The 15,330-nt window shown below is 35.6% G+C and overlaps 1 protein-coding gene across 7 annotated transcripts in view; it reads left to right on the top strand.

Moving 5' to 3' along the window:
• The window catches only part of KNDC1 (kinase non-catalytic C-lobe domain containing 1), a 96,215-nt gene that overhangs the window by 58,811 nt on the left and 22,074 nt on the right, over positions 1-15,330 (top strand). For 5 of the 7 annotated variants that reach the window (XM_069019771.1, XM_069019772.1, XM_069019770.1 and 2 more), the window contains 4 exons: positions 2,244-2,390; positions 4,511-4,628; positions 4,979-6,000; positions 13,484-13,598. In XM_069019771.1, coding sequence (XP_068875872.1) covers positions 2,244-2,390; positions 4,511-4,628; positions 4,979-6,000; positions 13,484-13,598 — 1,402 coding nt within the window. Of the gene's footprint in view, positions 1-2,243; positions 2,391-4,510; positions 4,629-4,978; positions 6,001-6,392; positions 9,009-13,483; positions 13,599-15,330 lie in introns of those variants that run through there. The other 2 variants (XM_069019775.1, XR_011151765.1) reach the window with 2 other exon arrangements.

The following is a 15,330-nucleotide window of genomic DNA, read 5'->3' as shown; positions in this document are numbered from 1 at the left end:
CCTTGTTTCCTTATTCTTTTTTTAACTTTATGTTAATTTCTCTGTTATGTTGTCCACTGAGAAATGGAAAATTACATAGCTTACTGAAAAAGTGTTTAATATCAAAATCAAGGAATAAGTTCTATACTGTACACTTCTTCACTGTTCAAAAGCTTATGAAACAGTCTACAGAAAAAAAAGACCTTAAAACCATCCTAAATTCCTATTGTGGAAGGAATTTTGGTTAAATTTCTTCTATCAAGTGAAATACATTAAAGTTCATAAATCTAGATTTTTTTTTTTTTTTTTTTAATCCTTTTTTTCTCAGTTACAGTTACCTTTTCAGGCCTTCAGTCTTGGGCAGGCTTAGAGTAGTGCTATTTTTGCCTGGTTAATTTTATAGCAAGTTAACTTACGTGGACTGTAAACCATCAAGCTTCAAGCATTTACTTACAGAAGTTGTACTTCCTTTGTGAGTAGTTCTGTTAGTCTAGGGTGGAGTGCAGTTTCTGCAGCGGAAATAAGTAGGGGTAAAGATTGTGTATGAAGAAATAACTTTTGCCATCACCTTGTTGGTGGGCTATTTGCTCAGGCTTCATAGTTTTGTATCCTTTTGCCAACATGGTCTGTTTCATCTTCCAAAAAAACCTAAAAAAACCCCAAAAACCAAGTCTTGTCAAGGGTTCAGTAGGATTGCTGCCGCTGCCAGGGGGGAAAGTAATCCTTACTTTTGGAATAGATTAACAGCCTTCTTTCTTCTGCTAAATCAAAATAAAATCATAACAGTTCCTGCCTTAGTTCCTCTGAGATTCTCAAAACTCTTCAGTTACCTCTTCTGCTTAATGATGAAGTTGTATAACAGTGAAGAACTTGAGACTGAAATTACTGCTTTGCAAAAAAATTTTATCTTTTCTATCTAGATCAGATGGCATATATTCTGCTTTTCTGACCTTTTTCCTAATCTTGATGTGTCCCAAAAATAAATCAAGGAGAGCCAGCAGTCAGCACTGTTTTATGTATTCTTGGTTTGGGGATGGCATGGAGGGGAGAGGGAAGAGAGGAATTGTCCAATCTCACACACACAGCTCTTCCTGATGAGGTGGTTTTGCACTTCCCTTCATGGAGGTGCCCTGCCTCACTTGAAAGTAAATATATAAGCATACCTGTGGAAAAAGTATAATTCATACAAATTAGAGGCAAAAACACACCTTAATGAGAAAGTTAGGGGTGGGCGGAGGAAGGAAATTACTTGTGACCTTTGAGTCAGTCTTCTTTCTAAGATAAGAGTACAGTGTGTAGCAAATGCGTTAAAACAACCAAATTACTGTACAAGTGCAGTCATTATTTTATTTAGGTATGTATCTGTAAGCCTCAGAGGACAGTGTTCAGTACACTTGAATTCCTGGCTATGCTGTATCACCATTGAAACGTTTACCCAAACTTGCTCTTATATTTGCTTATAAATTTTACTGAATTGTGTTCTACGAATGGAATATAAAATACAGGCCATCATGGATAAAATACCATTACTACTTAAGCAGCTGTGAAAAGGTATTTTTAAATTTTTTTTAAAATTTCTTTTCTTTTTTTCCCCAAAAAGTAAATTACTTCTAAAATTAAGAGGTAACTGTGTTGTATGGGAAATCTATTGCATTTTCACTAGTTTTTAAAAAGTTGCTGGTTCACCCCTGTTTTTATTGGAACTCTTCACAAGGTTGTGAGCTTTAAGAGAAGCAGAGGTGGAAAACATGGAGCATTTTAAAAAATTCTTTCATAAGTGTCTTCAGAGACTAGTGGTATTATGCTCTGTTTTTTCTGCTCATTTTCTTTATGCTTGATAGCACTCATAAAATATTGCTATATATAAAAGGGTTTTTTTGCAAATTAATATTTTGTTTCCCTGCTAAGAGGAATGTCACTTCAATCTCCCGGCATGCTTCTAACTTAAAAAATACTTACACAAACACAGGGTTCTGAGTTTTATATTTAATTGTAGCCTGATGTAATAATTGTAATACTGGTTATTGATAAGGGGAAAAAAGAGTTCTAGTTGGACCCCACAAAATTTTCTTTTTGTTTGCAGCTAGTATATCCCCCAAAGCAGGTCTGGAGCTGGTTTTGTTCCTCATGTTTAAATTAAACCACTTTTCCAGTAAACTGTTATGTTAAAATTGAAAATAGTCTAAGTTTGTGTGATCTTGAAGTTTTGGTGGCAGGAGAGAGAATTGATAGCATATTTAATGTCTTTTTTACACTTCATGCAGGCACACATCTATTCTTTGGGTGCAACACTGAAAGCAGCGATAGAATATATCGTAGAACCTGAGACAGAAACAGAATTTGGACAAGATCTGCACACTCTACTTGAACAGATGCAAGAAGACAATCCTGAAAATAGGCCAGATATTGAGGTAAAACAGCCCTACATAATTTTTTGTTTTAAAAGAAGTGATACTAATATTTCTGTATGTGTGCTCATTAATCTCTATTTATCTTCTTAATCTCTGTAATTATCAAGATGGTCTTGATAAGTGGTATGCTCAGGTTTTGCAAGACAGCTAAGGTCTTCCCAGAATCTGCAGAAATTCATCCTTTTTCCCACTCTAATGGGGATATAACCTGAAAAGTAGATGAATGTGTTAGACAGTGCTTGGATTTTTAAGAAGATTGGGTGAGTACGCTGGTGGATCTAAATTTTCTCATTAACTGTTTCTTCCCATTTAATATTTGGTTTGCAGAAAGAGTGTCATTAGAAATAAAAGCACAGGCATTACACTGTGAAATTTGTGTGACCATTAGATTGCATTTAAGAAGGGGATGTAGGGACCCTGCCCCAGGAAGCCTCTATTCCTTGGCATGTTCAAAGCAATGTTGTTTGAAGCATTACTACTAACTAGTTTTTCTGTAAATGCATGAAAGCTTAGCAGTATTTGATTAGATATCTTTATTGGATTTTGTATTTTATTCCATTTGCCTCTTATTCTACCTTTAGTTGTTAGAAAGAATTTGAAACCAAATAGGATTTTTCAAGCTGATGTTTTCAAAGAATTTACATTCTAAATGTTGGTTACCTAATAGAGTAATTTGACATTAATGTACAAAGGTTTAATGCTTTTGCAGACTTTGAGAATGTAACCAGAGAATAACAGTTGTGCAATGTGACTTTTCTTGAATTCAGTTCTTCTACTTCAGAGTAGTGCTATCTACTTTTCGGGGGGCAGGTGTTTCATTTTCCTGAGCTGGTAGTGTGTATTCTAAATGGTATAGCACCTATGATCAATGCTTTGCAGAAAGAGTGCTGCAACAGAAGAATTAACAGGTTCATTTTTATAAAGCCAAAAGCATTGGCTCCCTGATTGAGGATTGCCCAGGCAAGGGACTGTATCTGATATGGAGCCTGCTTGGTCAGCAGTTCTATTTCTACTCATTTACTTTTGAATAGTCAGATGAGGGATTGTATAGCACTCTCTCATCTCCAAGTTGTTTGTAGGCCCTGAAAGCAGTTGCTGACTATTTACATCAATGCAAAAATAGTTGGTCTTGGGTAATATATAAGGGTCACTTTGTGAGTATGTTCTCTCTGTTCCTTTTCCCCTGGACACTTTTTTGGGTGAACAGAGTTGGGGGAGCTATTTGGAGGAAAAACCCAGAGACTTTTCTAGTCATTTTGCTGGACTTCAGCACACTTGGATACCTGTCTCCGTTTTTCCTGTCCTTCCTCAATCCCATATGTGAACCAAGTGTGCCAATTTCTTCCTTCCATGCACAACAGCAGAGGAGCAGTTGAGTGGGTTAGTGGGGAAGTGAGAGCATCTCCTAAGAACTGTATGAAGTCTCATCAGTGTTTATCTAGGAATACTTACTGAGGAAATGGTGGGATGTATTTGGAAAGGCAGCTCTCTTCTACATCCTGCCCAAAGGGACAGGTTTTTAAACGTGTGAATATCTGTAGTTAATTGTGTGTGAGACCAGTGCTAATGCCATCAAATGGTGCTCAGGCTGCAGATTAGAGATACGAAGGACTGTTACTTCTTGTGATCTGATAATGATTGCTTTCTCTAACTGGGAATATTGCTTTCTAGATATTTGTATTTTGCAGTTTTTAAAAGATTTAGGGTTTAATTTTCATGTAATTTCAGTAATGAAACATTCATCATCCTGCCTGTGTCACTGAATTCTAGTGAAGCATTGGCTGTTTAAAAAAGTAATCAACACTCTAGCTTTTTGCATTTTCACTATGTTATTCATAAAGGATAACATTTAAGATAATTTTTATCAGTTGTTCTTGATGTTCTAACTGTAGGCTAAAACTTGAATTGTATTAAATGACTTCATAATAGCCTATGGTAAAAACAAGAAATTAATTCAACCACATAATAGAAACATGCAGTATAAAGAATTGTAGAAGAAAGACCTCCAGTGTAGCATCATATAAATTCAGATGTTCTGTGGGAGTTAACATCATACATGTTAGTCAAAATTCACAAATCTATTCATTATTAAATAAGTACTTAACGTTCATTTTCTCTAGAGCATTTTGTCATTATGTGAAGAAAAAATGAAGATTGCTTCATCAAGTAATATTTGTCGAAGCTTGTCTGCTGTTGGAAGAAGAGTTCTTTCAATTGAATCATTTGGTGCTTCTCAAGGTAACCTTAAATGTATTTAGTCTAAAACTTTAGATTGCCTGACATATCTAATGCTTTTTAAAAGACTGTGTTTGTGTGCTCTCCTGTTATAGGTTCCTTTCTCGATTAGAGCAAATCATTATTAAATATTTGTAGATTGGTGGTGGGGAACTGGAGATATGCAACTCTTAATTAACATAATATATTTAGAGTGCCCCTTATGATTCAAAGTGATTTGTTCAAAGTAGAGAATTTGTGTAACGTACTGAAGATAGTAACAGCAATGCCAGAAAAAACAATATAAAGATTTACTAGGACAGATTAGAAGGTTTAAATACACATTTAATAAAAGCATCTGTTTTTGTATCTAGATGTCTGTGACAACATGTGGAAGGGAAGAATGTGTCAGAGAAGTTTGGGATCTAAATTATATTTAAATGACAAAAACAACATAGCAGGTGATTCGTCTGCAGTGGAAGATGTGACAACTGCCTGTCATAACAACTCTTCTGTAGTTACCATGGTGACTGGCAGAGAAAGTGGTTTAAAGGAAATGCAAATTGATCTGGATAATGAGAAAACTCAGCATTCTCAACTTGCAACACAAACTGAAAAGAGCAAAGAAGAGGACAAACATGCAGTGTATACTGACAGTTTTGCTAGTGTTGCTTTGGATATAAAATCATGTGTTATTGACCTGGAGAGAGATGGCCTTTTTAAGAAAGGTTCTTTGAGAAAAATGAAAACCTTTCCAAAGCTACCACTTGAACTTGCAGATACAAATAACTTTTTTACTTCTGTAACCAACAGTGGACCACTAGATAGGAAAAATCATTTCCTAACAGAAGAGTCACTACCTCTAGACAATAATAACGGGGTTGCTTTTTCAAAGGGAAATCTTAATTCATTTGCTGTCAGTAGTCCACCAGAAATAGAAACAAAGAATAACCAAGCCGATGATCGTCATTTAGAAGCTCCATGTGTATGCACACAGGTGTCTGGCTTGAATCTAGAAGAACATGTGTCACTTATCAATGGTAAAAAGATAGGTTTTTCTTCGTCTGATCATAAAGAAGACTGTTCTGGTGCTACATCCGAAGTGCTAAAATCTGCTGATATGCCAAAAGGCCCAAATCAGCTAATTGCTGGAGCAAAAATGCTAGACAACTACATGGTGTTGGAAGACTGTTCTGAAACTTTTCAAGGGTCAAATGAAAATTATGTACCACATTTTAACAAGATGGATTCAGTGTTAACAACAAAACCCAGTGGGAACAGATGTGGATCAAACCTAATTAGGCCACCAGAATTAAGCAACGGTGTGATGAGTGCAAACAATAATGAAGATAATCTTTGTGGAGGCAGAGATTCAGAAATCAAAAGTAATGAGCAGGTAGTAAAAATAAAGTCTTCATTATATAGTTGCTGTAGTCACTTATGTGGAGATGAGATGACTTAAATACTGTGTGATTTCTTCCCCCCTTGTCCCCTTTAGCATCCCAGAAAATCAAATTTTTCTCGTCTGCACACTTTAAGAGTTAGTATTGAAAATACAGTGATCCTTTTTTCCTCTTAAATTAAAAAGTGCTACAGTGAAATTTATGCTACTGCAAAATCAACTTCCATTTTAATTTTTTATTTTTTTACAAATGGAGTCTACTTGCTAGTGTGTTAGAGCAGCATTCCTTAATAGCTGATTACATTTGTAAGAGAACATGACCAAAGCATACATATATTTTTAACTCTCTGTGTTACTGACAATGCATAAATTTCACTACCTTGCAGTGAGCCTCCCAGGTGCTTATGAAAATTGCAAAATTCCTGACTGTAGACATGACCTCATTGAAATCAATGGCAATATCCCATCAGCTTCAGGAGGATAGAGTCTGGTTTTTTTTTTACTCTTTCATGTACATTTAAGTTTTTGGAAATTGTACATATGCTATATTTGTTCTGTGTTCTTAAATTGCCGTCTCTGTTTGTTATGTATGTTTCACTATAGAATTTAAATATGTGCACAATATGATGGATATGTTGTCTCATGCATTTAGTCTTTATAAAGAGCCAAATAAGAGAGGGAGAATCTACCAGAATTTGTTGATAGATAACTGTAGTATGGTCTCTTCTCTGCTCAAATTACATGTCTCAGGGTAGACAAGTTTGGTCTCTGACTAGATGGTTTTCTCTTGTGCCACACTCAGAGGTGTAAACAATCCCTGTGGTAGGAGAGCTGCTGGCTAAAACTGTAGGATGGTTTATCCTTCTCCAGCTTTGTTGTGGCAGAACAAAAATTAGCAGCACAAACTTCACATGTTTTGTTTCCAGAAATTATTCTTAGGTGAAGATGTTGTATTTTTTCCTTGCTTGTCTACTGGCAAGTCAGCCTTGTTCTCCTTGCCTACCCATCTTCCAGCCATCCCATGCAGTGGCACTTAGGGTTATATTCAGTCTCTGTCCATCCCTCTTTTCACCTTGCCTGAACACCTCCACTGGAGCACTAACCTAGAGTTGTCAGGTGTGTAAAAAGCCTACGATTCATCACAGCTCAAAAACTAGTGCAAATTGAAGAATCTATCCTTTTTTCCCTTTCCTGTCTCTTCTCCCTCAATAGGTGTGCTTATTAAATTCATATTTCCAGAGGACAGTAAATATGGATAAGGACCACACGGCATGGTTTTGCCTTCTGAGGGAGTTATTTGTTGTATGTTTATTGAATCCTTTATTTAGTTTTTAAACCCTGCAAGTGCATTCTTCAGAGTCTGAGAATTGATCCATTTATTGTGCACACATCCTTTCTTTTTTTCTATTTCTGCCATCACTTACGAACGTAAGCTGAGTGTAGCGCTAGAGATTCTTTTTTAAGGAGGAAAAAAATGTTGAAGTAAGACCTATATTCTGTCCTTACTGGATTACCAGGGCAAAAGATTGTCTGGGTGCATGAAGGTAGTTTCAAGAAAATAATCTTCTCCAGAATTATAGTTCTCCAAAATTCTTCGTGAAATTAAAAGCTGTAACAAATTTCATTTGCTTTTTGTGGAGCAGCACTTGAGACTGACACACAGATAAGTAAACCAAAAAACGTTTTCAGGTTATTCTGCTGTTCTTCTGAAGTCATCTTTTTCTTCAAATATTTCATCCTCAATTTAAATAAAGTGTTCATTAAGCCTGAACAGAATTTCATTCTTGCAAACAAGTAGGCTCTTATTAACAGTGAGGTTATCCTGCTCCCACTGAGCTCACAGGACAATCACAGTGACTTAGAAAAGGTAACTCTTACTCCAGATAACCTAATAAGCAGTGCTGTAATACATAGGATCTGAAATGAAGACAGCAGGGGGGTGATTCTTTGTGATATCAGAGGTTTATAGCTGTGTTTTCAATAGAAGACATGTTTGATAGACTCATGCTCTATATTCTCTCTTTTAATAAATGATTCCAGAAAATGTTCAGGTTCTGCCCCATAAAAATATGCTATTTAGAAAAATATTGTTGGTCTTAAAAAAAAAAAAGCAAACATGATAAAATCTTCTTTAACTGCTGTTAAGGGAGAAAAAAACCCCTTTAAATATATTAAAAACATCTAGGCTTCTGAAATGGCTTCCTGAAATGCTGAATTTCTAGCCTTGTAATCCTTTGTTTTCTGAAGGAAGGTCATTCATTGTTAGTAGTCATTAAACTGTATAGCAGATTTTATTACTAGTCTTCTTAGAGAAATGGAGTGGGGTAGTGTTTTCAGCTTCTTGTTTTCTTTCGGAAAAGAGATTTTATTCCTCAGGCTTCCAAAATATAGCAGGTTTTGCCTCTGTGTTACCTCTTGACAACTGGAAAAAAAAAAAAAAAAAGCCATACTGTGCTATCCCTTGCATGACAAAAGAACAACTGCTGTCTCTCTCTCAAGTTCCCATTGGCCAGAATTTTACCAAATATCTTTTTTTTTTTTTTTTAAGAAAACCTGAATTTGTTGATTTACTGCAAAAGCACAAGAAGTGTGAAGCCCCAGCTAATGTGATTTCTGCCTTGTGGGGTAAACAGAAAATACCTCAGAAGATTTGCAGTGCTGCTCTTTCCCGAGTTTTCTGTAACAGATTGGCATGATTGCAACAAATAGAGCTTTTAGAGTAGTACCTCTAGCATTCCTTTCAATATTTCATGTTGTTTAGAGAAGGTGCAATACCAACCCCATCCGGTTGAAGATCAACCTTGTCTGCTCTGGAGAACAGACAGTTTTTCTTGCCTGTCACTACTTCTCCAGTGGACAATATTTTTCTAGTACTCGAACACTGCTTCTTATTGTTGTGTGCTTTACTGCTAGTAAGCATTACTAAAAATACTTGCTTGCTTTTGTCTGGCTACTGCAATGTATCTTGTGAGGGTTTTCCTAGTAATTTTTATAGTTTTGCATGCCATAAATAAATATTTTTCACTTCAAGTTTGAGTGGGGATCTTTTATTTCTCTAACCAGTTTCATTCCAATCAGGTGTGTCTCATCTCTAACCCTTTAAAATGTTTCTCTGTGATTTAAATGCTATGGCCTTGGGAAGGGTTAATGGGAACCTGGCATATGCAAGTTTGTTTTCTGTTGGTCATTCATACCCTGTCAAGCATGAGAGAAGTGAAAAGCCATGTAGCTAGAGGCTGACACTTTAACACTGGGGAAATAACACTTGAAGGAAAGAAAAGTTGTCAATTCCCAGAATATTACTTGCTAAGAAAAGAGTGATGAAAATCTTTCTTTGGCTATTTAAAACATGCCAGCATTATGTTCATAAAGTAGATTATGTTTGCATAGTTGAAATGCTTTTCTAAATTTGGGGTTTACAAGTCTGGTACCAACAATTAAGTAGAAGGTTTATTAAATGATCTCTGCAGCACTGCCAAAAACCCATCACTTTTCCAACAAGTAAAGTTTAAAATGCAGTCTTTGGACATAAATCAAAATGGCACCAGGATGTAGCTGTAGGCAATAATGGCTCATTTGGCTCTTTTATATTTTCTGACATAGATTTTATGCTGTGAAAAACATTTTCTTACTTTAAAGAATGGGTAATATAATTTCTGTTATGAAAAGGTCTGGTTTAGAACATGAAAAAAATTTGGAAAGACATTAGATTATAATTTTGTTTCATCTTTGGTGCAGTTTCACTGGTGATAATATATTAATGAATGTTTAATATCAGTATTAATGTTAGTGGTTTAAATGAAGTGGACTTATAGATGCTGAAGAGTTATTGTGAGCTTGCTTTGCTAAAATATGTGAATAGATAAGAAACAATGCATGCTACAGATCGTTTGACTAAAACCCTTTAATCATATATTTTTCAGTACTTCTGATTTTTTTTTTAATTGGTGGTTGAGTGGGGTTTTTATTTTTAAGTTTTAGGAAACAGTAATATCCATGAATCAGAGACTTGCATGTTAAAAAACAAAACAGCCAAACCTGAGACATGCCTAAATAAGGAGTTTTACACTTAAATGTTTACCAAACCAAGGTTCAATGGAGTTAGAATGTGCATTGTGTTAAAATACCTTAGAGGTGAGGTACCAGGAGCATTGCATTAAATACTTTTATTTAAGGATGGAGGCTTAAATAAAAATTGCCTCATAACTATCATTTGAGAAGTGTATTCTTTTTCCTTTGAAGACTTTCCAGACCAGACTTCATGCATTTTTCACCACAAATGCAAATGTATGATGAAACATGTCTTTTCATGTACCTTGACTACATGGGGTAACTTTTGCAAGGTGTTAGAAGCACAAGTCCCCAGCAGGTCTGAACCCTCCGTTTTCATCTGAAGTGTTCCACATTTCTCTTTCTGGTGTAGGAAGGTGAGAATTTGTAATAATTAGGACACTATAAGAATGACCTTCTCAGGTATTTGTTTCAGGAATAAAATTAATCTTTGATGTGATCAAGGTGAGGAGAGATGTGAGTTATAGTAAGAGACAATAGCAGTGCAGGTAGTTTTTAGCATGACAGAAGACCAACTAGCACACAAATACCAGCTAACAATATTATATTTGAAGTTTCTTGTTTCTTTAGAATGCTTGCTGGAGAAACAATGAGCATATGCATTTAAATGAAGTTCACCAGCCTGTAACCAGTCTGCATCCTTTTTTTTTCCTGACTCAGTTTGATTTGGCCATCCTGTACATGGCAGTGATTCTCCTTTCTGCTAAGATTTGCTTTCCCTACATACTTTTTTCTTCCAAAACAGAGTTTTCCTGGTGCCTCTTCATCTTCTATTTTCTAATCTATCATTGACACTGGTTCCTTATCATAAACTTTTGCTGCTGCTCTTAGGATTTATTCCTACTCTCCTGCCGCACCTAAATTTCTTTCTGTCATTTCTTTCTTACTCTAAAGAGCTTGGATATCCCAGAAGTGATGAGAAATACTTTGCAGCTTTCTGCTGTACAACAAACTTCAGTCTCCAGTTTACTGAGAGATCCTTCTTTCCCTGGCTAACTATTCATCACCTTCTCTGAAGTGAAAGGTGATTTGTATATGTGGTAAAGAAGTCCATCTTTCTTCCCTGCAGCTTTTCTCTAGAGACATAAACTTCAAGAGGAGGGATTATCTTACAACTAGTGTGGATAATAACTAATATTACCACAACTAGTGTGGATAACTAGTGTGTAGTTGTTTCTTACAACTAGAGAAACGTGGCACTAGTGTATACTTGCTAGAAGAAAATTCCCAAATCCCAAAACCTTCTTAATGTTTTAGTAAGTCTCTGAAATTTCTCTTATGGTTTCTTTTCACTCATGTCAGCTGTGCAGGGTTAATTTGAAGATTTGACTGCTCCTTTCTTCGTAAAGTGTCTGTGAGCAAAGACACTTGGGGCACATGAGAACCAGAGTGCTCTGGAGGGGGAAACAGCTGCTCAGGGATAGTAATCTATTAACAGTATGAAGCTCTATCTTACATGGTCTCTAGACTAATTCATTCTTTTGACTATCTGTCCTTTTCCTTTCTGCTGTGTGATTGATGGCTTTTTATCAGACAGTTCAAGAGCTTACTTTTCTAGATATAGTAAAAGAACACATGGGTGAAAGAATTTTGCACTCCAGGGTGCTGGTGATAGCAAAATTGGAGAATGAAACTGAATCTTATCACCTGGCTTCAAATCAGTCTATGCTGAAGTTACTAATTTTTGCAATGTGCCACAATGTAGGATAGAAGAATAAAAGCACCAAGTTCATTTTTATCTGTTGGAGGTAGGCAGAATATGAAACATTTTCAGTAAATCAAACGGTGTGTTTCTTGTCATATTTTGTTTAAAAAAATGTCATTTATCTGGTTCACCTTCAAAGAATATTTAAACAATATGAGCCTAAGGTATTGTGTTCTTTGAGAAGGTCTTCTGGTTAAAATTATCAACAAAGTTTCAGCTACAGAAATTCATGTCCTTCTCTTCTCCATAGATTGCACTGAAGCTATTTCTGTTTGTTGAGCTTTATGAAATTCAATGCAGTAGCCTGCTCATTACATATTGCCTGATAAAATCCAAAGAGCATCTCAGTAAAGGGTATTTCATAGACAAGATAATGAAGAATTGAGTTTAATAAATAACAGTGCAGAGGCTGATTTGTCAGAGTTAATGATGTACTGCCATTGTGTGTGGGAGAGACCCTTAGCCCATGTAGGTTTACAAATACTGATTGGGATATAAAGGTGTCTCTAAAAGCAGCAAAACAGTTCAGAGGGGTTTTTGTTTGTCTCCTGTGCTTCAGTTTTGTGTTTGGGTTTTTTTGGTTTGGCTTGGTTGGTTTTTTTAGTTGATTGGTTTTTGTTTGTTTGTGGTTTTTTTGAGAGCGGAGTGTTTGGTTTTTTCCAGAGTTAATCCTGAATTACTTCTGGTAATTCTTTTTCCCAACATGGCCTGAAGTTGACTCTCTCAGGACTGCATATGCAAGAGAAAATGTTCTGTGCTCTTTTTTAAAAGAGTTCTTTGGGTTTGCTCTCACTCAGAGGTTTCTGCCTACAATGAATTTTTTATTGTTCCTTTGGTAGATGAGCGGAGATCATAAAGTGCCGCTGATGTCAAGAGCCACTACTAGAGATAAGCTTTTCCATTAGCATGGTTTGATTGGGAAGGTGTGTGTGCACTACTATAAATCTCATATTCTTAGATTCATGCAAACACACACCACCCTCCAAATATAAAAAAATCACAAAATGTAAAGCATGTCTCTGAAGAACAGTAAGTTTCCATGGAGCAGTATATTTGTCACGTTAAGGTATTATGCCAGGTATTAAAAGCTAAATTGATAGTCAGAAAGACTAATGCTGTTACTACAAATTGAGCAGCCAGTGATTAAAAATAAAACAACGTGCTTGGACTTCAAATAAACCTGTCATTAATTCTGTCAATATTGCTAACATCTTTCACAGAAGAACAAGAGATGTTGATGAAATCTTGAAGGTAAGACATGTAATGCAACTGTCAGGGTAAATCAGGATTTAAATGTGGGACTGTTTTTTTGATGGCAATCACTTGAATTTTTTATGTTTTTCAGTCTAGGTGTTGTCCCTATAATTATGTAATTATGTTGTATCATGAAATATGTCTATTACACAGTGGACATTTTAAGAGTCTTTCCTTAGTATGGTAAGAAAGAGCTTCCAGACAGCTCACTTTTCTTGAAGCAGTTAAGAAACAATTGATTCATTTATACAGTTAGCTAACTGGACCATGCTTTTTTAATAAGTAGTATTAATTCATTACTGGTAAGTGCAATAAATATATTTTCTTGTTACTTTTTAAGTTGAGTATTTTTTTTTTATATTAGGATTTACTTTTTTATTGCATTAGTAAATGTTTTTCATTTGTGATAATTTTTATAACTTTCTGCATCCTCACTGTTTTTTTCAGTGGATCTCTCTAAAACTCCTGTTATCCTGGTATGGTAGGCCTCTGAAAGACTATGAACTCTGGGCATTATGTCACGGGTGTTTATGTACTCTGCAGACTTGCATAGATTATCCAGGTATAGTCTTAATTATCATTAAGTATTTTGCCTAGTTATTTATATTCACTGTGTTAATGTTTCCTTTTATTCTGTTGATTGAAAGGATCTTGACATTCATTTTGTGTGCAGAAAATAATAGGCAATGTTTCCGTTTTGACTCTCTTAAATTGTGGCAAAATTAAATTTGGAGTTTTCTTCCATATATAGATGAATGTCTTTTTTTCTCTTTTTTCTGAGTTTTGATGGCTTTTGCAGCAGAAATGAATCTTTGGCTTCAAGCAGTGAAACAAATTTTAGACCTTTTGGGAATGGAGAATCTGGAGAATGGAGACTTTTAAGAAAAACACTTGTGACTTGTGTCAAGCAGGAGGAAATAATCTTTACATACATATATATGTAAACAAAATCTTCCTCTTTTGGCTGGATTTCTTTGTGACAAATGATTCCTGACATATTTTTTACAATACAGGGCTTTGTCATTTTGAAGCACCCAGGATCTTGTCATGACGTTACCCCTTCCACATCCCCTATGCTTCAGTTTACAGATGAATTATAAGAAGTAAGCTTCTGAGAGAGAAAGGGGAAACTATCCTTTGACAAAATTGGAATCTGTTGTGTGTGACTCAGGAGAAGGCCATCCTAGATTTCCATGGACATTCTGAGTGATGGTTTAGCTTATGCTAATGATAAACCTATAGTAGTTCTGATAAACAGAGCAGAGGTTCCCCCCACCACCACCCTACCTTTCTAAAAAACTTGCTTTTGACAGTACAGGCAGGGATGAGTTTGAAGCCTGTAAGTGGATATAAACAACTGGATAGTAGTGTACAGAAAACTTACTGCATCTCTTTGAATTTCAGCTTCAGTTATTTTATCTTTCGTGATATAAAACTGTTTAAAAGGAAATAAGCCATAAACGAAGATTCTGAGCACTTTGAGAACTGTTACCCATAAAATGAACTATTTAATATACCTTGCAACAGAGGGATTATTTCAGCCTCATAGCATGTTCCTAGTGTTTTGAAGGTTTCAGATAACTGCACATAATGTCTCAGATTCTAATGTAATATGCTTAGCCAGCCTCTGTTACTGCACTCACATGCATCCGAGTGCATGTCTTAAAAATATTAAAAGTTGTCATCTGACAACTGAGTTGTCATCTGAACCTTATGTAGCCTGTAGAAGTGAACATAGAGACAAACCACCAAATGGAAGACACCTGACTTAAAGATTCTGTATTTGACAAATAAAGCTACCTTGAAGTTGAATATTAGTTTCAGATTTAGAATGTTTCTGCAAGAGGATACTCTGCCTGTTCTGAGAGGAGTTGTGCATTGTGGAAAGGTTTACAGTGGTGTTACTACTTCAGTGCCCACACACACAAAGTTCTCTCGATGTTCCTTTTGAATAATACTAACTTACTAAAGGTGAGGCTGATACGTATTTTGAATATATAGTTAAAATATTCTTTGTCTTGACAATGGTAGAGAAGACTGGTAGCTGATGAGTCATAGTTAAATATATGAAGCTGAATTGTTTTTTCTTTGTTCACATAGACAGCCTTTTCCTCCAAATCCTTCATTGATTACACTTTTTTCATTATCCTAAGCAGGAATTATCTGGCTAAGAAAACATACCCCCCACAGCTAGCCTCTTCTTTATGTGTTTGTTAATTCAGTTCTGCTACAGAACTTGTTTGTAACCTCCATTGGGATTTTACTTAATTCCTCTCCTCTTATCAGAGGATGTT

This window comes from Aphelocoma coerulescens, chromosome 6, assembly GCF_041296385.1.
Source record: "Aphelocoma coerulescens isolate FSJ_1873_10779 chromosome 6, UR_Acoe_1.0, whole genome shotgun sequence".
NCBI classification, from domain to species: Eukaryota; Metazoa; Chordata; class Aves; order Passeriformes; family Corvidae; genus Aphelocoma; species Aphelocoma coerulescens.
Note: the sequence above shows the minus strand (reverse complement) of the source record. Positions and strands in the feature narration are given on the sequence as shown.